The 22919-nt window shown below is 35.7% G+C and overlaps 1 protein-coding gene across 1 annotated transcript; it reads right to left on the bottom strand.

The window, feature by feature from the left end:
- Positions 1 to 1904: 1904 nt before the first annotated feature.
- Positions 1905 to 11100, bottom strand: LOC107774975 (uncharacterized). The gene is made up of 15 exons (XM_016594636.2): positions 10929 to 11100; positions 10766 to 10847; positions 10646 to 10692; positions 10476 to 10565; positions 10330 to 10383; positions 8713 to 8790; positions 8550 to 8618; positions 8313 to 8468; positions 8071 to 8197; positions 6490 to 6530; positions 6000 to 6089; positions 5816 to 5920; positions 2699 to 2875; positions 2314 to 2423; positions 1905 to 2203 (listed from the first exon to the last, which is right to left on the bottom strand). Exons 1-15 carry the CDS (start codon positions 10962 to 10964, stop codon positions 2128 to 2130), a joined length of 1338 nt encoding a protein of 445 aa, XP_016450122.2. The 5' UTR covers positions 10965 to 11100; the 3' UTR covers positions 1905 to 2127.
- Between the last annotated feature and the right edge of the window lie 11819 nt (positions 11101 to 22919).

Raw genomic sequence — 22919 nt, forward strand, 5'->3', positions numbered from 1 at the left:
TCAATTATGGCAATATGTCGGGATTTATAGTCCAAATTCTGGTGATCCAGGATTTGACCAAAAATCCTGACAAATCACCGTAATTGTTGTTAGGACAAATCTTGCCAATATCACAACTTGTTATGGTGATCATCATATTTATACACAATCAATTATTTGTTACATTAAGTTATCTGATTTTTTTATTTTAGTTGAACTTGCTTACCTACTGTCATTAGTAGTGATGGCAAAATAGATTTAAAAAAAAAGTTATTCGTCTATAATATTCATTAAAATTGTGTTAGATAATGAACCTTTTAAAAATGGGTCAAATATGGATAAGATCTATATTATCCACTTAAAAAATGGATAACCAATGGATTTAACTTTTACATTCGCAAAGACTCAAACTTGGAGTTCCTCAAGTTTGGGAGATTAAGAATTCTCCAAAATTAATCATATTTAAGAAGCCATGGATAACATGGATATCCATATTATCCGCCGATTAACCCATTTTCTATCCGTAATATATATGGGTCGGGTTAGATATTTTATTTATTTTTGCATTACCTATTTTCGACCGCTCATATCCGATCCGACCTGCCTATTTGCCACCCCTAGTCATTAGCAACTATAAAACTAAACAAAAACTGTTACACTCTACAACTCATGAAAATGTTGATTTCTGTTTTTAGTGTCACCAAACAGACGAGAATGTTGATATCTCAAATAAAAAAAAGAATAGAACGAGAGTCCCCTTAACACGAAAGCAAAAATCCAGCAAAGGGGAAAACAAGACTAAATGAACTTCACGAAAATACACACACATTCTCAACCTGCTAGCAATGTTTGACTAAACACGAAGTTTAAAAAAAATACCGACTTTTAAAAATTATGATCTAAAACAAGCCATAAAAAATTGTATGGTTATAAATCATCTCATTACTGATAAACGGAGAAGTTTAAAATTAAATTGTTTCTAAATATGAAATATGACATTCTTTTTAAGGACATACTAAGGAAAGTCTGATATATGAGTTGGGATAGAGAGAGTAATGAATAGTTTTCACGTTTTTCTATTTATTCCCCATGTTGAACAATAAAGTTTAGGGAATCTTACAAAAATATTCCAAATAAGTCTCAACTTACTAATCTCTAGCCATTAATCATAAACTTACCAAAACTAGCTAAGCACATATAAAAAATGAAACCCAAATAAAGAAGATTTTTTCTCTCCAAGAATCACACGCAATGATCTCCTTTTATATTTTTAAGCGTTGTTAGCAACATTAGATGTAAGACGAAAAGGAAATTTCATATATGAAGTAGGAAATAAGGTGATGAAATACAAGTGTTTGTGTGTGTGTGTGTGTATATATATATATATATAAAAGATTCCAAAAATCTAAGCAAAAAAGGTCATTTTCAATGGGTTTGATTGAAATTCATTAAAAATTTATAGATGAGTCAATATACAAAATTTAAGAAAGATAACATGTGATTTGGACTGATTTGGTATCAAAATTCGTAGTTAAAATCGAATTCAATTTTTTCTACGACACATGTATTAAGCATATATCTCACACAGAGATATACATGTGAGACATTTGATACAAATATAATACATATGTAATATACAGTGTGATACACATCATTTTTTCATGTTCATTTTCTACTTCGAATTTTTAATTCAAACCACCTCAAAAATCCACCAAATCATCCCCAAATTGAGATTCAAACTCCTTAAGATGCACCAAATCTATTCTAATAACACCCACCCAAAATAAAGCAAAAATTTAACCCTTTTTTTTTTTACTACAAATAGCTAATTAGCTAATATTGGTAATATTTGGCTAATATTAGTAATATTTTATGAATTGGCCAATTTTTGTAATAAGCTACTTATAAATGGACATAGCTGGTAGTTTCCCTAAAGTTTATGTATACATAAACTAAATAGTATAGAACACATTGCCCCGGGAAAAAAAACCACATCCGCGATTACAAGAAGGAAAATAATGAATATTTTCTCAAGTGTCAAATAATTCATACAATGATTTTTCCTTTTCTTCCTTTTTTTTTGTGCCTTCATTGCCCATTCGCCATGTGATTGTTGGCTCAAGTTCACAAAACCACTTCCATTCAATATTACAGGACTCTAACCGAGCCATCTTGCTTCAACGTCACGAGACTGTTCTCGATGTTCCTTAGAACAGGTGTATAGCTGGAAAATATTTAAATGGTAGTTAATAACAAGGTTATCAGAAGCATACAAAACAACAATTGGAAGACAGAACAAAACAAGCTTAAGACTAAGCGAGATTAGATGCATACATGCGAGTGAGACTATTGTATGCTTGCGTGGCCTGCTGGAGCCGTGCATTGAGCTGCAAGATTTCAGCAGACAGTGCTTCTGCTTTGCTCTGCTCTTTAGCTAGCTGACTCTAAACGAATAACCAATTGGAAGGACATCAATGAGAAAAAAAGCTGTGTCATAACCAACTATTCAAAAGTTGCTGTATACATGCACGAATGAAAAGAGTAGCTCTTTTATTAAGGTTCTAATGCATCCTCATGATTGCTATTTGACCTAATGAATGTACACGGCACAGGTGACAATTGCCTATAGCATTTCAAGATATAAGTGAACCAGATTCAAATTCAGATAGCACATGGTAACAATATTCTATAAACAATGAAAAAGATTTCGATAAATTACCTTGATGGAGAAGATTTCAGCATATTGTGTGCCTTGAATTTCATTTTTGCTGCCTTTGATAGATCCTGAGACGCCTTGCTGGATTAGGTTGTTTGCAGTTGCTATTGCAGCTTGGTCTGTCCTCAACTTATCTAATATGGCACGAAGCTCCTCATTTTGCTTGAGACAATCTTTGACCTGCATGGGAGTACCTCAAAAAAATAATGCCTTTGACCAAAAGAGAAAACCATTCGGAACATTGGAGCTACATTACTGTGGGTGTAATAAATTACTATAAAATTTGAAGAAAACAATCTCATTCACCAAAGAAAGAAATACATTCAACCAACTGATTTCATCTAAAGGCAGAAGTTAGATAAATGAGAGTGTCGTTCTATATAAGAATTTTGCTGAAGCACAGCTAATGCTGGAGTAAGGAAGAAAATCATGTGTAGCCAAAGGAGTATTTGACCAAATATCATCCCTAGTTCTACCCTAACTTCATTTCGTATTCCACTTAACAAACCACATCCTTAAAGTTTTCAAAACTTGGCCAAAATTATCCCCACCATTAATTTTTCATCTTTTCTAACAGAATTCTCTCTTTCGTTACGTGCATTGCTTCGTCTTTTCTTCTTCTAAATAATTTCCAATAAACAGTTCAAAGACTAATTGGCCGGACACTAAACCAGGAATTCTAAATACCTTCTCCAAAAATTTACCCTTTCTTCTCTTTACATTCAAAACCTCTCAGATCCAACCCTTGTCACTAGATTCCTCATATGTAAAGAAAGATCAGGAGAGAGAGAGAGAGAGAGAGAGAGAACGGGAAAGGGTAAACTATCGAGATGAGACTGTAGAAATAGAAAATCATGTAATAAACCTTACAGATATATGACATGCACTTTATCAAGAAAAATGAAACCATTATTCAATTTATAAGCTAAAGCCCAGAATATGTTCTTCTTTTCCTTCGTATACCCAGAAAACTTGACTTACTTAGTATGGTGAGTTTGGTCTTAATTTAGCTACTAACAAAGAGATGCAAGAAGTTGTATGGGAAGAAGGTTTTGATCGGGCAGTTTGGAACTAAAAGACTCATTCCTGATCCCTCGATGGAGAAAGAGCTTAGAGCCAGAAACTATTGAAGGTGTTACAGTTTTGCTAAAATATTTCATTCAGCAATTGGTTTTGTTCTTTAAAGAGATTGTGGGGGGAAAAAAGGAAAACAAGAAACGAGACATGAAGTCCACGTGATAAATGGATGCTCCGTTAGAAAAAGCTGAAAAAGCAAACAGAGGATATTTTTGGTTAAGTTTAAGGGTTTGTTGCCTGTTAAGTGAGATAATAGGAGGATGTAAAGAAAGTTAGGGTGAAATAATAGGGATGATCTATTCTGACTTGAAGAGAGGTTAGACATCTTTTTTCTTGTCAATGGTACTATTAGCGCTTCAAAGTTTGATATCAATCAACAGATGTTTCTTGACACATAAGACCAAGACTATTGGGTTTGAGAAGGGTTAACAAGTTGCAGGACTGATTTGCCTAGTTCTTCCCAGTAACTTATGCAATTATCCATACTTTTTTATTGGCGAAATACATAAACGGCCCCTTTAAGTTGTCCTTAACGACCAAACAAACACCTCAACTGACCCATTTACCATTTAGACACTTCAAGTGGCTATTTAGTGTATCAAGTAAATACCGGAGTGCAGCAAACCATATGTGTGAGTTACACTTGCTAATGACGTGTCAAATGAACCAATTAAAGAACGACACGTGTAATTTGAATTAAAAAAAACGAAATACATTTAAAGCAAAAAAAAATCTTTTTCCTTACTTTTAACCAAACCACCACCCCCCCTCCCCCCTTCATCTTCTTGCTTTGACCTGTCAGCGTCCCCCATCCCCTTTCTCCAAATCCACCTTCATCCCAAGTCCCAACAAATTAAATGTAGCTACTGACTACACATTGAGGAGCGATACGTAAGCTACGCTACTTTAAGCCCAATTTCAAAAATTGAAGAACACAAGAGTAGAAGAATATAGCAGTTTTCTTCGGCGTTCTTCCGACTTGCTCAAATTTTTTAATCCAATCTCAGTTGTTACTTCACCACGTGAGTCCAAACTTGAAATGAGAACTCTAATCAACACTGATATCAAACCCCGATACCCAATTTTTACAAGCAACAACAAAATCAAAAGACCCAGTCGTTGTCTTCTTCGAATAGACTTCAAAAATTTCGAACCAAAGCCAATCGAATCAACTCCAATCGACCTAAATCCGCAGATTCCGTTTCACAAAGAAGTTTTCAACAAAGGTTTCAAACACCCAATCAATTTCGACCTCCAATTTTCAGATCAAAACAACCCAGCTTCTTCCACGATGTTGGACAATGAAGAACGATGGAACACGAACTCAAATTTCAAGAGCTGTGATGGGTATCGAAGACTTCGTTCCAAATTTGAAGTCTAGAGCAATGGCAAGGATTAAATGCAGATCAATTCATCGTTTTAATACCAGATAATGAAGAACAAAGATGCATAACAACGCACTCAAGCAAATTTTTCTAATTTTGTTTAAATTTTTTGTAATTAATTAAATTTTTTTTTAATTTTTTGATTTGATTACTGAAAAAATGAGTTCATGCACCCAAGACTTTGTTAGCAAACACGCATATGCCACATCAGCAATATGTGTTTACTTGATACACTTAATAGCCACTTGAAGTGTCTAAATGGTAAATGGGTCAGTTGAGGTGTTTGTTTGGTTGTTACGGACAGCTTAAAGGGCCTGCTTATGTATTTCGCCTTTTTTATTTCCAACCTTATGAGAGAAACGGCACTCATAGTTCCCTTCCTCCAATCCAACAACCTTTTTTTTTTGGTAAGTACCAATCCATCACCTATTTATTACAATCGAAGATTATGTTAAAAGTAAGGTATAAGAGATAACAGCAGTTACTTACAGTAGAACCATGCAATGTGGTCTAGCGAAATTAAAGCATGATTTACCACTATTGAAGCAGGACACGGAAGAAATTACATAGAAGAATATCTTAAAGATCCTGCAAAGTAATGTGCATAGGCACCACACCATCTGTTCATCCTCATTTAACTTCAAGATCTTGAAAATACCTGATTCTCCCACTGCACAGCCACCCCTAGAGCTTCTTGATGAGCGGACGAGAGATTATAATTTTCCTCAAATAGCCTCTCTATCTCCGAGGATTGTGAATCAATCTGAAAACAACAGAATAGAATGGTTTCCAATTTCACATAACAAAATGAGAAGAAAAAGAAAGACAGATAGAGGTTTTACCTCCATTAGAAGTTTCTGCCGGCTACTTTCCAATCTTTCAATGGCCACAGCCATATCATGTAATTGCTTTTCAAGCCTCCCCTTGTCTTCCTGAAAGGGTGGAATAAGACCTTAAACTAACATCATTCCACCAAAACTTTATAATACATAATCTCGTTTTGAACAGGCGTTATAATATATAACCCTTGGACCATAGAGTTACCAAAGTACAACGGAACTTTTTTGAAGGGGCCAAAAGGATAAAGGGAATTAGCTAGAAAGTTAGCATGGTAAATAGACCAAAAGAAACAAAAATGAAATTGAGGAACAGTTTTACAAAGCAAAAACTGAGTCAACAGGGCAATTACACACAATGGGATTTAGCGGCATGATTTAAAAAACAACAATTTTAATCTCACTGGACGAGCATGTTCCTTGTCTACAGAAAAACATAATAAAACTCAAATTTAAAACGTTCAAAAATATTATCAACTGCAGACACATTGATTACCCCCGAGAATGTCTTCTGGGATGCCTTTCCGGTGACTTCATCTGTAATACACATAACAGAAATACAGAAAAGATCAACAGATATCACGAGAAAGCCAACTGGTTGTTAAATGATAGATAATAAATACAAGACCAAAGTTCATATAACGCAAATGATTTCTAGTTAACTATCTTCGGTGATTCTTGTTTCTTATTCACTTCCTAAATTTTGTAGTGACTGTACTAATCTCACATTGTTTGCACCCCCCTCACTTGCTTCAATATGACCTACATTACTTTCTATTACTATTGATTGACATGAATTTATTGGATAATAACCTTCATCAATCCACATAGACTCTTCTGACATTGTTGAGTGCACACCCAATTTTTGAGCTTATAACTACTATTTTGCCTTTTCCTCCGAAGTCTTTCTTTTCCTTAATCTTGGGATAAATCTCTTGAACTAATAAAATAGCCATTGCTTTTCTCCCTCTTTTGATAAGTTTAAAAAAAAAAATTGATAAGGACTTTTCTCCCTCTTTTTCCCCCGATAATGATCCAATAGCCATTGCCTTTATTTGCTGGCCAGAAAAGAAATAGTTATACCAACAATTCAATATTTTCAGCTATTTCCAGCATTCTATCGCTTTCCTTTCTAAATAACCTTTTAGATCTTGTTTCCAATGTCTGACTACCCTCCATCCTCCGTCCTAGATAATCTCAGGCCTGATCAACCTGCACTACTTCAACCAGAACATATCTCCACATCTATTGAAGTTTCAAAAGACCTTGTACAGGTACAATTAATTTTTTCTTTTTTCCATTTTCGACTTACTTTTCCAATTCCCCCAAATGCTAGTCTTAAGATGAGCAAAGCCAGTTGAGTATCTTCTTATCAAGTAGAATTTTTCCAACAAAATTTTTCTTCCTTTCAACAAGCTCGTACACAGTGCAATATTTCCTATGAATTTGTTTGACTTCAAATCATTTTTCCCCGATGAGTAAGAAATATTACGAAGGGGAGCCTTGGCGTAACTGGTAAAGTTGTTGCCATGAGACCAGATGGTCACGGATTTGAGCCGTGGAAACAGCCTCTTGCAGAAATACAAGGTAAGGCTGCGTATGATAGACCCTTGTGGTCCGGCCCTTCCCCGGACCCCGCGCATAGCGGGATCTTAGTGCACCGGGCTGCCCTTTTTGAGTAAGAAATATTAACTTCTCCATATGCAAATGAAAAAATAGCACTGATTATTTTCTCGTCATCACAATGAGGCCTTTTAATCTTCACAAAGAACTAGCATTTTAATATGTTGACTTTTTGAACTTTTATAGAATAATGTGTATAACTTGAATGTGGATAACGTAGTTTCACTATTCCCATGAACTTTCAGCTCCGAAAAATTCCTATTGATATTTAAAAAAAAGTTAGAAGTAAGCAAGCAGTCAAGTCATAAATAAAGATCCAAAAATTCCTTAAGCCTTTATTCGGGATGTATCATGGTTCAGCAAAAATAACAACAAACAGTAGTGCTTGTATTTACTTTTATACTAATTCTAAAAGCTAGGCACTTCAAATCTAACAAAATTGAATGATAAATACCTGAGACCTTATTGGACATAACAGCAAGCTTCTCTTCCAAATCCTGCTTTTGAGAAGTTAGTGCAGATATGCGCGCTTGCTCCTCCACTAACTGCTGTCTTTCTTGTTGCCTCAACAGGGTCATTTGCTGTAATTTTAAAATGGTATAGCAAATAAAATAAAGCATTAAGAGAGAATCCAGAAAACATAAACAAACAATGTACCTTTTTTTTTTTATGAGGTAAGATAAACAAACAATGTACCTCTAATTGAGATTTTAGATTTGCTAGCTCCTTCTCCATAACATGCATATGATCTGGCGGATAATTCATTGGATTTACACCACTAACAGGACCGGACATTGCTTGCTGCTGTAATGAGTTAAGTTCTGCTCTTAGCAATGCTGCATCCTCTTCAGCCTAATCCCAAAAGGATTCACAATGTATTAAGGTATACCATTCCACGACAACTCATTTTAATGCAAGAAAATATATGCATACCCGATATTGTTCTTCTTCTACTTCCTTCACACGTTTCTTAATTGCACGAAGCTGAGCTGAAAGATCCTCCTATATTTGAATAACAGGGTTCATATGAAAAATGAAGATAGAGCAAATATAAGGCTGAAAGAAGCTATGGAATGGTAGTAGAAATGATGCGTACTCGTGCAACAACTGCTGCATCCTTTTCCATGGCAACATCCTTGAGTGCTTTTCTTAATGAAGGTACAGTATTTTGCTCCTGCACTTCGAAAGAAAAGTAAGTGAAGGCACCATCTACTGAAAAGAGGTCTCAAAAATCTTACCTAAATTCCCTTTTCTTCCTCCTTTGAGTGAATGATAAGATAAATTTCAGAGTGGTTTATCATCTAAGGAAAAGGATCCAAATGTGCAGACATACTCCCTCAGTCCATTTTATGTAAAGATCTTTGACTAGACACGAAGTTTAAGAAAGAGAGAAGAAAGACTTTGAAATTTAAACAAGTCATATGCATTTGTGTGGCTATAAAAGGTAAAATTGAAAATTTAAAGTTAAATTGTTCCTAAATATAAAAAAGTGATATTCCTTTTCTTGACAAACTAAAAAGGAAAAGAGTGTTACATGAAATGGGAAAGAGGGAGTATTTCAATAGTGAAAGAGCAACTAAGTACTATTGATGTACTAATATCTTAAATTTAAAGTAAATTTGTAGCATCATGGCGTCATCCACGTATAAACAGAATAGTGCTAGATTATGAGATAAAGACCGTATCATAAGGTAATGATATTTGTTTCATATTCCAATGTCTATGACTAACAGCAACAATGTCCACTGCTTACATCATACTTCATCAAAGTCCTTATATTCACTCCCAATACTTGTTGATAGTTTAAAGTAACAATCATTAAAGGGACATTATCAGATGTTACTGTGGCGTAACAGAGATGTGGTAACGAGTGGTGTTTGAGCTTCAGAAGGGGTTATTTTGATTGGGAAGTTGAAGGATGGCTACCTTGCTGCAAAAATTAAGTCTGGTATCACTAGATGCTGAAAATGAGGATTCTTTGCTATGGATTGGACAAAGAAATGGTGTTTTCTCTGTACAATCCTGCAATAAAATTTTCGTTGCCTTGGAGGATCAATTGGGAAGCCAAAATTCCTTACAAAGTGATATGTATCAGCTGGATATTGGCTCATGATGGATATTTTGAGGTTATTGGTCACCTTTGGCATCTCATTTTCATTATCTTTGGGATCAAACAGGTCATTCCAGCAACCAGTAAGAATCTCCTCTGCAGCTGGATGTATTTCAAAGGAAATAAGAAGCTGAAAATCATACAGAGGGCTATATGGAGGGCAAGAAACTTGAGGTGTTTTGCGGGCCAAGAAATTCCTATACAGGTGCTGAAATTTAAATATCCATGTAACTTAGCTACATGGTGTAATCTGGAGAATATGTATGATGACGGGAGACCGCTAGATTTTATAGATTCATAGCAGAGTTGAGCTTTATTCTATTCTGGCAGATGTAATATCCTGTACTCTCTTAGTGCTGGAACTTTCTATGAATTCAAAAAGGGACATTTTCGATTTCAAGGATCAGTAGAATTCCATAAACTCTTTAAAAACATTCAGAAAATTGATGACTTTCCAATAACTGATCATATAACTAATGTTTTCCAGAAGTACCCATTCTATCTATCTGTGGGCTATTTACATGACTGGTTCCGTTGTAGAATTATCACAAAAAACAGCATCCTTTCCCTATGACAAAAATGAATAAATACAGCATCATTTACCAGATCATTAAGACGCTTTTGCAACATGTTGTTCTCGGCTTCTTTTGTCTGAAGCTGAACAAGCAAAATTATAGAAGAAATCATGAACCATGAGAGATATTCATTAATACACTGACAAATTATTCTATAAGAGAAAAAAAAAATACCTTTAAGGCCAGTGCTCTATTTGCTTCATCCAGTTCTGCATTATTTTTTTGAATTTGTTTCAATTGAGAAACTAAACCACTCATATCATTCTGCAGTTTGCCAATTAAGCATTCACAATAGGGAGGGGGGGAAATAAAAAATTGAACAGAAGAGAAGTGCACATTGAGACCTCTGATAGTCGAGTTGCACTCTCAGATCTTTTAATCCCCACAACCTCTGGCCAAAAATAAAAATAATAATTAAGATGAGGAGAAGAAAAGAGAAAAGGGTTCAGAAGATTAAAGCTTACCATTAGGGATATTGGTAAGATCGGGTCCAGAAGAGGTTTTGCTTAATCTCTCTGCTGCTCTCTTTTGACGAATTTCTTCCAACTGAAAAATGTTATATGCAAGATCATAAGCAGCGCAGCGCGGAAGAAACGACGACAACTTGCGCAGGTATAAAATTCTTACCGTTCGACGGCCAAGGGAGGCGTGGCGACAGTCCATACCGGAAACCCAATCAATCTCAGACTCCTGCTTTGCCTAAATCAAATCCTTTTTGCTGTAGCCTGTATGTGTACAAATTAGGGGTGTGTGTTTGGTACGAAGAAATTCCCATTTTACAAAGTAGAAAATGAGTAAGATTACTACTGAATCATGGAAAAATATTTTTTGTTATACCAAACACACCCTAGGGGTCACAACTGCAATTATAGAACATAGTTTTGGGGAATATTTTTATTGTGTAAAAACTTTAGATAAATACATTTACTTTAATAAATTCACCTTTTATCTTGGAATATGTAAAAAATTTACTTATATGAATAATGGGATCTGTTTTATACATGATATGTATCTAAAATGCAAAATAGATTCTTTACCGCAAAAAGGTGTTACAAGACCTTCAAGGTCTAAACGGTCATGTACTGATTTTTATGTTAATAAACACGTTGAACAGGAACGAGGAGTTCCAATGTTAGTTATAAATTATAAGCCCATTAATAATATTTTAAAGTGGATTAGATATTCAATCCCTAATAAAAAGAATTTATTTGATAGATTGCATGATGCCATTATATTTTCAAATTTTGATTTAAAATCTGGTTATTGGCAGATTCAAATATCTAAGTCTGATAAATATAAAACTATTTGTAATGTCCCAATGGGTCAATATAAATGGAATGTCATGCCTTTTGGTTTGAAAAATGCCTCTTCTGAATTTCAAAAAATAATGAATGATATCTTCATGCTTTATACAAATTTTATAATTATTTATATTGATGATATTTTAGTATTTTTAAAAAATATTAAAATTCATTTAAAACATTTGAATCTTTTTACAAAAATCATAATTCAAAATGGCTTAGTCATTTCTAAACCAAAGATGGCCTTTTTCAGACCAATATATGATTCTTAGGTCATAATATTTAAAATGGAAGAATAGTTTCGATCCAAAAAAGTATTGAGTTTGCATCTAAATTTCCTGATGTCATAACTGATAAGACACAACTCCAAAGGTTTCTGGGAAGCCTTAATTACATTTCTCCTTTTATAAAGGATCTTGCTAAGGATACTTCAATTCTTTATGAAAGATTAAAGAAAAATTCAAAAGCATGGACTGATGATCATAGTAAATCAGTCAGACGAATTAAGCAGAAGATTAATAATCTTCCATGTCTTACACTTGCTAATCCAAGTTGGGCAAAAATAGTTGAAGCTGATGCCTCAAATATTGGATTTGGTGGAATATTAAAACAATGTTCTCCAATTGATAAACAAGAATATCTTGTTCAATTCTATTCGAAAAAATAGAATAACTCCCAAAAGAATTATGCTACTGTGGCTAAGAAAATCCTTGCTATAACAAAATGTGTATTAAAATTTCAGACTGATTTATATAATCAGAAGTTTTTAATAAAAACTGATTGCCAAGCAGCAAGATTTATCTTTAATAAAGATTGCAAGCATGATGTTTCTAAATAAATGTTTGCAAGATGGCAAGCTTTATTAACACCATTTGATTTTGAAATAATTTATAAAAAAGGGATAGATAATAGTCTCCCTGATTTTCTCACTAGAGAATTTTTGAACTAATAATTTCTTTAATTTTTGCCAGGATATGAGGCCCGAGTATAGACCTCTTCGGGGAAGAGGACGAGGAAGGACACCTTCTTATGGCAGAGAGAATATCACTTTCCAAATTGAAAACCAACAACTAATAGCTGCTAATATAGCAGGAACATCGGATTTTAATACTGAACACCCAATGTACAAAGAATTCCTAGATTTTATGAAATCCAAATAAGGTAATAATGATAGTCCATCGTATTCATCGGCATTACCAGATGATAGCCATGAGGCTATTGAAGTTTATAACCAAAATGAGAAAAAAGAGTTAATAACTCTTTTAGAACAGTCTGGACTAAAATGGAAAGACAATCCTTGGCAACTTATGATCAGATATTTTAATACAGCATCATATGCCACACTTTCATATAAGTACAGGATGTATTATGAATTAGTCATGGCATCTACTGGCTCAACTGAATTTCACCATTTTTACCCTGCTAATACAAAGAGAATTTATAATTTCTCTAAAACTATCATAAAAAGGATCCTAGCCTCAGATGAATGGGGGCTTAGCACATTCAAGGAAAGGGAATATACCTATCATGAGCAAAAACTCCCGATAAAATTTAATTATTGGGATTATAATGAATGCTTTAATAAAGCTCTGTTATATAAAAATACTAATAAAAAGCATTACTGGTTCATAAAGCTTTTTTCTAATATGTATGAACAACAGATCCCAAACTGGTTCTGCAATTAGTGGATGTTATATGGTCCATCATTGAAAATTTTTTCAGAACAGTTTAAGAGTTTATATACTCAATGGGTAGATATATCTCCCAAGATTATTGATCTATAAAAAGAAGATATCTTCTTTAAAGGGATGGTTACTATGTATTTTTTTTTTATAGAATTCTCTATCCCTTGGATAATGAAATGGGATGTAGAAGTCAGTTATACAGCAGAAGGGTTCCCATACCTAAATAGTGAGACCTTAAGGACCATGCTCCAAAATCTTATATGTAATACTTTGACAAATTTTAGATGGTATAAGGATGTTTTGAGACTAATGTCAAAATTTTAGAGGATTTAAGTCATTTCAAACAAATAACTAGACAATTTCAAATGAAGAAAGGTACTATGAGCAAAGCAGAAATACTGGCTTCATACATGAGGGAGGTTAAAAAATATTTAATCAAAAATTTAGAGATAGAGCTACCAAATGATATCTCTATAGCATCTACAGATCATACCATGAAAAATGAAGTAATCATAGCAGGAGAATCTCAAGAAGAAGAAGATAATAATGACGTGGACCTCGAAGATGTAGAAATATTTCTACAATAATTCAAAGAGGTTGTGGAAGAATCTTCCAACAACAAGAATAAAGGAAAAGAAAAAGTGTAAAAACACAAGACCCCGTCTCTTAGAATTATTGGGATAATAGAGAAGAAAGAATTTAATAAAAGCAGTGGGACCTTCTGATAAAGAAGAATCAACTTTATAAAAATTGTTTGCTTTATTACTTTTCCTTTTCATCTTGTCACCCATAATGTAATTATTTTTCCGGCCATTTTACTATTTTGTTTTGTCCATTTTTGTTAGAGATCCATTATATAAGGATCTGAAATTTTTAGTTTAGGGACAGGCTTCGGCTAATAGCTCTCACCTCTCTCTAAATCTCCAATCTCTCTAGAATCTCATCTCTTGTAAATCTCCCTTGGTAACAATTTTATATTTGGAATAGAAATCAGAAAAGGTTACTTGGGCACAATCCGGCGGTCTCAGGTATTTACTTTTAATTCAGATATTCATTTAGCCTAAATGATAGGCTAAATAAGTGTTGTGATGAACTTATACATACTAGCCTATTCTTAAAACATATGTTGTTGCTAGTTTTATACTGTATCACCCAATGGTTCTGAGGTTGAGACTATAGAGCCCGAGTAATTTAATAGTCCAGGCAGTAAACCTTGGTTATGGCAGCATAACTGGTGGTCCTTAAGACTCGTATTAGCCAGGTAGGCGTTGAAAGAGTCATGAGGAGGACCGTGGTTTAAGATTTTCTTGACAGGACTGTGGCTTGACAGGGCTGGTGTCTTAGTAAAATTTTATCATGTAGTTCCATTAAAGCGATCCGGTCTTAATTTAGTATCAGAGCCATGTGAAAGAATAGAAATAGGTGAAAAGTTTAACATATTCCAGAAGATTAGGGGACCAGAAGCGAAGCCCCTAAAAGATTAGGGAAAAAATAAATAAATGTAAGGACATGAAGAAAGTAACAATAAAAATAATTAAGCCTGCAGAAGATACAGTTAGAGTGCAAATAAATAAATTTATGGGTCAGATCCTACCATATAAATAAAATGCGATAAAGTAAATTAGGTGGCTTAGCCAACCATAATGCAGAGTAATATAAATGTAAACTTGAGCAAGAGTAAAATAAAGGGATAATACATAATTACCCCATTGGGGTTGTCCTGCTTTTCCAGATGCACCCTTATACTTTGCGGGGGTCCTATGACCCCCCCTCACTTTGTTTGAACTGTAATAAATATAACCTTTTGAGATAACTACCAGTTTTAAGGAAATCAGTGGATGGCACGCACCAACCAAATTTTGACACGTGTTATTCTTTTTTAATACTATAAAATTCTCTTTTTATTCATTATTTATTTATTTTACCTTTTATTTTCCCTTTTTCCTTTCTTCTTCTCCCCAATCCCACCCCCTCTCAAGTCTCATTCCCCAGTTCGTCCATTCCCCCAATTAGTTCATTCTTCTTGATATTTTTTTTTATTTCAAATTTCCCCCATTTCTTTCTTCTTTGTATTTTCGTTGCGCCCCTTCTGGTGGAGGAGGGACAGTCTAATTAGGTGGTGGAAGATGGTGAAAAATGAGTAGGAGACCGAAGAAGAGAGGTGGTGGCCGTCGGAGGAGCAGTAGTGGTGTGGTGGCACACTCTCTGTTTTTTTCATCAGAATACTTAGGGTTTAAAATTAAAGAACCCACTGAGCACACTCTCTGATTTTTTCATCAGAAGACTTAGAGTTTAAAATTAAAGAACTCACTGAGCATATTTAACAGAGAGACTTTTGATTTAGAAAAATCAGACATGAGATATCAATCATCAAGGGATGAGTGGATTTTAAAGGCTTAAATGGTGTTGGGACAAAGACGATGTGGACTGTGGCATTCCAATTAGTACTCCTTCATGCTTTGATTCTTCTTTTCAGATGGAATTATGAGTGGAGCGTTGATAGATCAACTGTGTTATTTCTATTGCTGGAGAAATAACTGGTGTTGTGTTTACCATTACCGTCGCTAAAGAGAATGTCTACGACTACTGGTTGAGACATTCATAACAACGTGAAAATGAAGAAGAAGAAAACAAAAAGAAAAATGCTTCAAAATTAAAGGTTTAATATTTTTTTCCGCTTCGTACTCTACTTCAAGAGAGTGTATTCACTCTCTAGTTCACATGACCCAAAAAGGTGGTATTTATTACAGTCCAAATAAAGTCAGGGGGGTCATAGGACCCCCGCAAAGTATAAGGGTGCAACTGGAAAAGCGGGACAACCCCAATGGGGTAATTATGCATTATCCCCAAAATAAATATAAACTTGATTGTTATTGAAACTGAAAAATTGATAATACTAGTTAAAAACTTATAATAATATACTAGAGAGAGAGCTCTAACCAATTCTAGAGAGAGGGAGAGAATTCTTTCTCAAAATGGTAGTGTAAGGTGTGTCTTTTACAAGTGATATAGGGGCTATTTATAGCCAAAAACTAAAAATTACATAGTGCTTTCTATTGTCATTCATGATATCATTAGAAGTAAGTGCTAACTGATGTCATGGATGATGTCAACTGTCATGTCATTGTGTTGTCGCACTGATATAATTTCTGATTAATTTCTCAGAACATTAAATCAGAGTCTTCTTCTTCTTTTTCTTCTGATGATTTTTCAGACGAAGATGCTTGATTTTGTTGACCTGGAATTTGTGTCTTGAGGGAATCAAGAATTTTCTCCATTTGCTGAATAAAATCAAGCCTGCTGCTGGAACTGGCTAGTTGTGCATTTGCAATGGACTTTTATTGTAAAAATAAAATTTGGGCAGCATCTGTTATAGCTAGATACTGCGGATGAGACAAAAATCACTTGTCTACTGCTGGCACATAGGCTTCGGATGAATCCCACATTTTGTAACATTTGCAGTGGCCTTGGAGGGCTAACCACGATAGTCCTTTATGTCCTTCTGGCTTGTGGAGGGAAATTTCTGGGAGTATATCCATGGGATATGAAATCTGTGAAAAAATTGGAAGAGTATGGGTATTTGCTGCTCACTAGAAAATCTGTGGCAGAAATAATCATATCTTTCTTTTACTGGTGATGGGAGGAGTTCAGCTCTATGATCATATGCAAGCCACCATTGATGTATAAACCACTAAGGGAATTCAAAGGTTAATTGTTTACTCTAGAGGATGAACCATGAATGCTTTTCGAGTTAGTTTTGGAAGGTGAAAGCATTCTTCCATGCTGCTTGGTAGTCATAATAATGTAAAATTGTAGATCAAAAGGCTGAGAAAGTCTTTTGTATTTAGCTGGATGGATTCCTCATTCTTTTGGTGAGATTATTTTGTTAATCCACACCGTGGTATGTGTGACATATGATTGGTTCTGCATTATTTTGTAGGGTTTAAACAAGTAGGATCTGGTATCTGTGAGAATGAACTCATAGTATTTTTGGTTATGTTTGTGGGTGTTTTGAATGAAATTGGCTGAAGGGCTAAGTATTTTCTTAGCTACCTCTTGGGGTTTGGAATTCCAGAACTTTGGTTCAATTTGAATGAGTGGGTAGACACTTTCATTCTTAATATAAGTGGGTTCCTCGGAGGAGGAGCCTTTGCTTGAAGAAATAGGTTGTGGCACTGGTGAAGAAAGTGCCTGATTGGGTGTAGTTTTGGGGATGTTGGATAAACATCCAGTAACTACAATGGGGCTTTTAGCCTCAAATATTTTTTGTGTGGTGCTTCTAGCAACCACAGGAAGTGAAGAGGCCATGTGACTTTGGGTCGCCACAGAGTTGAAAGAAGATGTGTGACTTTGTACCGCCACATTGGAATAATAATTTTTATACAATTGGTACTGATCTTTCAGTTATTTTTTAAATAGGCCAGGCATAGTCATTTGATCTTTAATTCCCATGAGTTGGCGCCATTGCATGAATTTTTCTTCTGTCCAAGGAGAAGACATGGTATGTGCTAGTTGCGTTTGAGCTTGTTGAGATTTTTCTTGCTCAACTAGGTCTGCCCATTTTTTTTGGACTGGAAATTGGAATGGGTCCTGAACTTTCTATCATATGAACTTGGGGGACTTCGCTCATAAAGTAGTCTGATGGCTTTCTGTATTTGGGCCGGCTTGGTCCAGCTACGCCTTTTGAGAGTTGCTTTGAGGCAACTGAAATGGTTTGTTGTTTGAAAACAACATCTGTAGCAGACTGTTTGATTATCACTTCAGTCATTTTTTCCTCCGGCGGAGGAAGAGAAGGTATTGGGGGATCTGAAATTTCTGCTTTCTTTTTTCTTGGCATTTTATCTCCCCTGCAAGAACTCTCGGGTAAGAAAATCTGAAATACAATTTGATATATGTTTCTTCTTCATCCAGAAACAGTTCCTTCATGCCAGCTAAGACTTCATCTTCCTCAGATCCCCACATTATGTCAGCTTGATGAAATGTCTAGTGCAGAGGTGGTACTGGTTGTTCCAGCAAATAATAAGGACCAGTTCTTGCCGAGACCCTTGCCAGGTTCATATCCTGTCCATATTAATATGCTTTATATCTTGTTACTCCACCATCGATCCTTTTTAATTGTGTTGACTCGCTCAATGCGATGGTACGTTTCTCCACCCAACATCTTCCTATTCTCGATGACTGGAACGGCCCGATTGGTGTAAATGGGGTTGCTTCGACCATCTGAAGTTTCGACGTTCTCAGCTATAGTAGCGTTGTCCTTCCTGATACCACTCAAATCATCCATTTTCCCTTACCCTTTGCTTTTGCCTTAAGGATCACTTGGTGGAGGAGGAGGTGGAGGAACTCCGGATCTAGTGTGATATGCTGACGATGCCAGTATGCACGAACTAACTTTGGGGAATATGAATAATCAAAAAGAAGAAAAAGCAAAAGGTAACCAAGTTAGTAAGGGGTATTGAAAGAATGCTTGCAATATTAAACATGTTTTGCAAAATCATGTAATAATTCGCGTCCTAATTTGGGGACCTAATTGTGCCCGAGGTAGGCCTAAGCGACACATAGACTTGGAGAAAATTGATGCCAATAATTGCGTCATTTCATTAATGTGAAAATGAGCCAAACCTTCACTAAATCGACAATAATAATAAAGTTACTAATGGCATTTAGCCTTATTACAATTGAAATATAAAACTAAGCTAGAAAACAATAAAGAACATTATTTGCTAGTCTACTTGGTCTCTGAAGGACCTTTTCCGTGCTTGTCTCTTTTGACTCCATCAACCAAGTTCTCTAAGTTGCGCATATCCAATAATAAATAAGCCTTTGCTAGATGCCCTCCTTCATTGCCATCCGTGTTCTGACAATCTGAAAGGCTCTTCCTTATTTTCCCCTCAAACTCCATCAAACCTTGCTCCAAATATTCCAATCTCACGGTGGACTTAGTGGCGATGTCCTTCCATTCATTAATTGCCTCCATGTCCACTTTGTGTTGTTCCAGGTACCTAGCTTCAGACTCAAAGACCCTTTTGCATAACCTCTTATACTTGACCTGTGCATCAGCATCATCATCATCAATGATCTTATTTTCCAAATTGACCCTGGCTTGACGTCTCCTGCTATATCATCTACTAACCATGATGGATAGAAATACACATGACTGGCATGGTACCTGTTTGGCTCGATAGTCTCTTTTTCCACAATGACCTTCTGGTTCCACATATGTTGCGCCTCGAACTTGAAAGGAATGATGTCCCCTTTGAAATCTGCCTTGTACTGGACCATGTTGGAAACCCGAGGTATGACCTGTTTTCTTCCTGCTTGTCTCATTATCCTTATAGGAGCATAAAGATAAATGCCTCGCAACCCGATCAATACCAAAGGACCCGATCAATACCAAAGGAGTAGTATCTCTCGACCTGATGATGAACTCACTGCTAGGAAACCACTCAAACATCCAATGTACTTTCTCGTCTGTCAGATTACTAAAGAAACACACCCAACTTACAGCACTTCCGGGCTGTGCGAACCTATCTGGGATGAATGTCATTTTCTTTGGATGGTGGTAGGCTATGTAGTCATTCAATGGCCGTCGCAGAAGCTCTTGATGATATTCTCGCTTCTGAAAGTTTTCCAATAACCAGACTTGCAATAATAGATTACAACCTTCAAAATGTCCGAACCCATGCTTGCACCGATCTAGAGCGCGATACAGTTCAGCTAGGATCATAGGGATGATGATGTAGGTTTTCCCCTCGATGCCTTCCATTAAAGTTCTTGCAACCATAGCTAAACGAGTGTAAATCCTTCCCCCTTTCATTGGAAATATCAACAAACCCAAGAAGCAAATGATGAATACATAAACTCGGCAGGGCGTCCAACCTAAGGAGGTAATGGCAAGTTCCTCATGATGAACATGATATGACTTACTATGCCTGTAACGCTCATAAAGGAATTCAAATGGGATGTCCTGCTACCCGATTACTATGTTAAAGTTGTTTACTTAGGCGCTCTAATTCAATTCTAAGTCGTACCCTATGCGTGCACTACCCGTCCATATCTATGGTCCAAGAGGCATTGGACCTCTATTTAAGGTGGTTCTAGATTTTACTTAGGCTGCTTAAAATGATAAAATTAGGTGATATATAAAATAAATTAGACTTCATGTAAGGACAGTTAAGGGCTCAAGTTAGCCTCCACACTTAAACAACAAATGCACGCAAAACAGGTTCTCACATTAGGCGTTAGCCAGTTTCGAAACTGAGGCGAATTAAAGTCATTAAGCCCTATAGACATGGTTTCTATGTGACCTTGGATTCAAATGTGCAGGCAGTTTCAGATGCAAGGTGCCACTTTAAACTAATAGATATGATTTCCAAACAACTATACAGTTTAAGGGTATCTAGTATTGCAATTATAGGTTATAAGTGATTAAACCTATAGACATGATCTCTAGGTGATTTACGCAGTGGTTGGCAGTGATAACCATTGGAAATACTCAAAATTACTCAGTTTGATCCTATGGGCATGCTTTCTAATAGTGACATGGCTAAGCAATGAAATAATGTTTGGAATGTTCAGCATTAACACTTTAAAGCGAGTGGTAATACCCTATAGGCAGGATATCTAACGATTAACGATTAAAACTGATTTTTTATACTTAGCCCCTATAGGCATATTTTCTAGGTGAGCAGTATGATAACAATAGCAAATTAACCAATTAAAGTCCTATAGGCATGCTTTCTGGATGAAGATCAATAGAACATAAGCTAGTATAATCCTATAGGCATGGTATCTAATGAATATGCTGCAGTTATTGAAGGAATGGTTATTGACATTTGTTTCCTATAGGCATGATGTCTAGTAACACATGGCAGTAGACATAGGAATAAATATAGCAATTATGCCTTGGTAGTAGACAAGTTGTGTGAGTGTGCGATTCTCCTAATGGCATGATTTCTACCAGTGCACATGGAAATTGAATGGCATAGATAGCAGGTTGGACAACAAGTAGACCATACGAACCCTATAGGTATGTTTTCTACCCTTTCATGCAAAACATTAGGGTATACCCAATTCCCCGATTTCACTAACACCCCCAATTGTTTATTAAAAAATTATTACAGACCCAATGATGAATGTAATTACAACATATTATACAAGCAATAGCAGTAGGCCTATAGCAGGACCAAAAGGAGATACCCAGTATTGCATGGGCCTTCAGCAAATGCTTTCTTCACAAATAGCATGCCCAGATCCTAACAGGGGGCTATATTCATCAGCACAGCCCAGAAACCATAGAGGAACTCAAACCAAACCAAACAGCCACAGATTGATCATATGACCCAAACATTGAATCACACAGAAACCACTTAAACAACCCAATTTGCATATTCAGCAGATAGAATGAGGAAAGAACTGAGTGTCAGAGACAATAAGGTCTCAGTAGTAAAGAGGGTGGCCAAAGAACCCCAAGTCCTAGTGTGTCAGAGTTCACAAGGGTCTCAAATGGACCCCGAGCAGTGCTCACACTAGGGAGGTCAATAGAGAAAGTATTAGTGGCCTTCGCTTTCAGCTGGCCAAGAGTGATAGATTCAGAATAGTGTAGGCAACAAATGAGAGTGAGAGAACAAAGGTTAAGGGACAGAATTTGAAGAGATGCACTTGTATTTTATAAAGCAAACATAGCAAAGTTGTCTAAAACACAGAACATGCTAGTTAAGGAGGTCAACAAGACTTAGAGGAAGATGGCTATTATAGGTTCAACACTTAGTAAGAGATAACACATTGGTATAAAGCACATTGAAGGTTAGAGGAGAAGAAAATTTCCTGAGATCACAAGGTTAACATACAAAGGTGCATAATACCAAATAGGTCTAGGTAGGGCACTAACTTAAAGGGTTAAAGCCTAAGGGTCCAAATCATACTGAATATCCTCTACAACACCAGAAAGCAGACATGCCAATTTATCACTAAGACAAACAGTCTCAAATATTGTAAGGAAATACAGATTAAGATAGCCACTCTAAAATCTCAAATAATCACTAAAGGGGTATGGAATTAAGTAAGCCAAAGACATGCTGAGTGACACAATAGCAGGGGAGCAAGTCACAGATTTATAACACATTACAGATGTGAGGTAGTCATTGCAGGAATTCAAAGTAGAGTAGGAAAGTAAACTTATGTCAAACAGTAATGTAGACATTCAAGTACCAATACATTAGGCTAAATGAACTTAAGAGAGTCTAAATTATTCAGGTGAAGCATATTCAAATAACATATCTCAAAAACTGGAGATTTTAAGTAAAAGGCCAAGAGACCCTTACATAATATAATAAATTTCTTTGACCCTTACTCTCTTTGTTTATCTTGCCTATTTTTAATCCACATAATCTTAAGTTCGGCCGGGACCCATAGTTGTGGACCTCGAAGAGTGCCTAACACCTTCTCTTTGAGGTAATTTGAGCCCTTACCCGATATTTGGTGACGTTGACTAGTCAAACATAGTTATCTACATAATAGGTGCTCTAACGCACCTCAAAAATCGTTAGGTGGCGACTCTTCTTCTTTTAGCACTCTATTTCCCATCCAAAAGAGTTGTCAACATGCCAAAACCTGCTTTCGTGAGAAAAACA

The sequence above is a fragment of the Nicotiana tabacum genome, chromosome 15 (genome assembly GCF_000715075.1).
Source record: "Nicotiana tabacum cultivar K326 chromosome 15, ASM71507v2, whole genome shotgun sequence".
In the NCBI taxonomy this organism is placed as follows: domain Eukaryota; kingdom Viridiplantae; phylum Streptophyta; class Magnoliopsida; order Solanales; family Solanaceae; genus Nicotiana; species Nicotiana tabacum.

Excerpts from the sequence above, each read along its gene's own strand:
- LOC107774975 (XM_016594636.2), bottom strand. The coding sequence starts at position 10,964 with ATGGACTGTCGCCACGCCTCCCTTGGCCGTCGAACG. Across the intron at positions 10,384-10,475 it reads ATAGAGCACTGGCCTTAAAG|CTTCAGACAAAAGAAGCCGA; the intron begins GTATTTTTTTTT and ends TTGCTTGTTCAG. Across the intron at positions 5,921-5,999 it reads GGCAGAAACTTCTAATGGAG|ATTGATTCACAATCCTCGGA; the intron begins GTAAAACCTCTA and ends TGTTGTTTTCAG.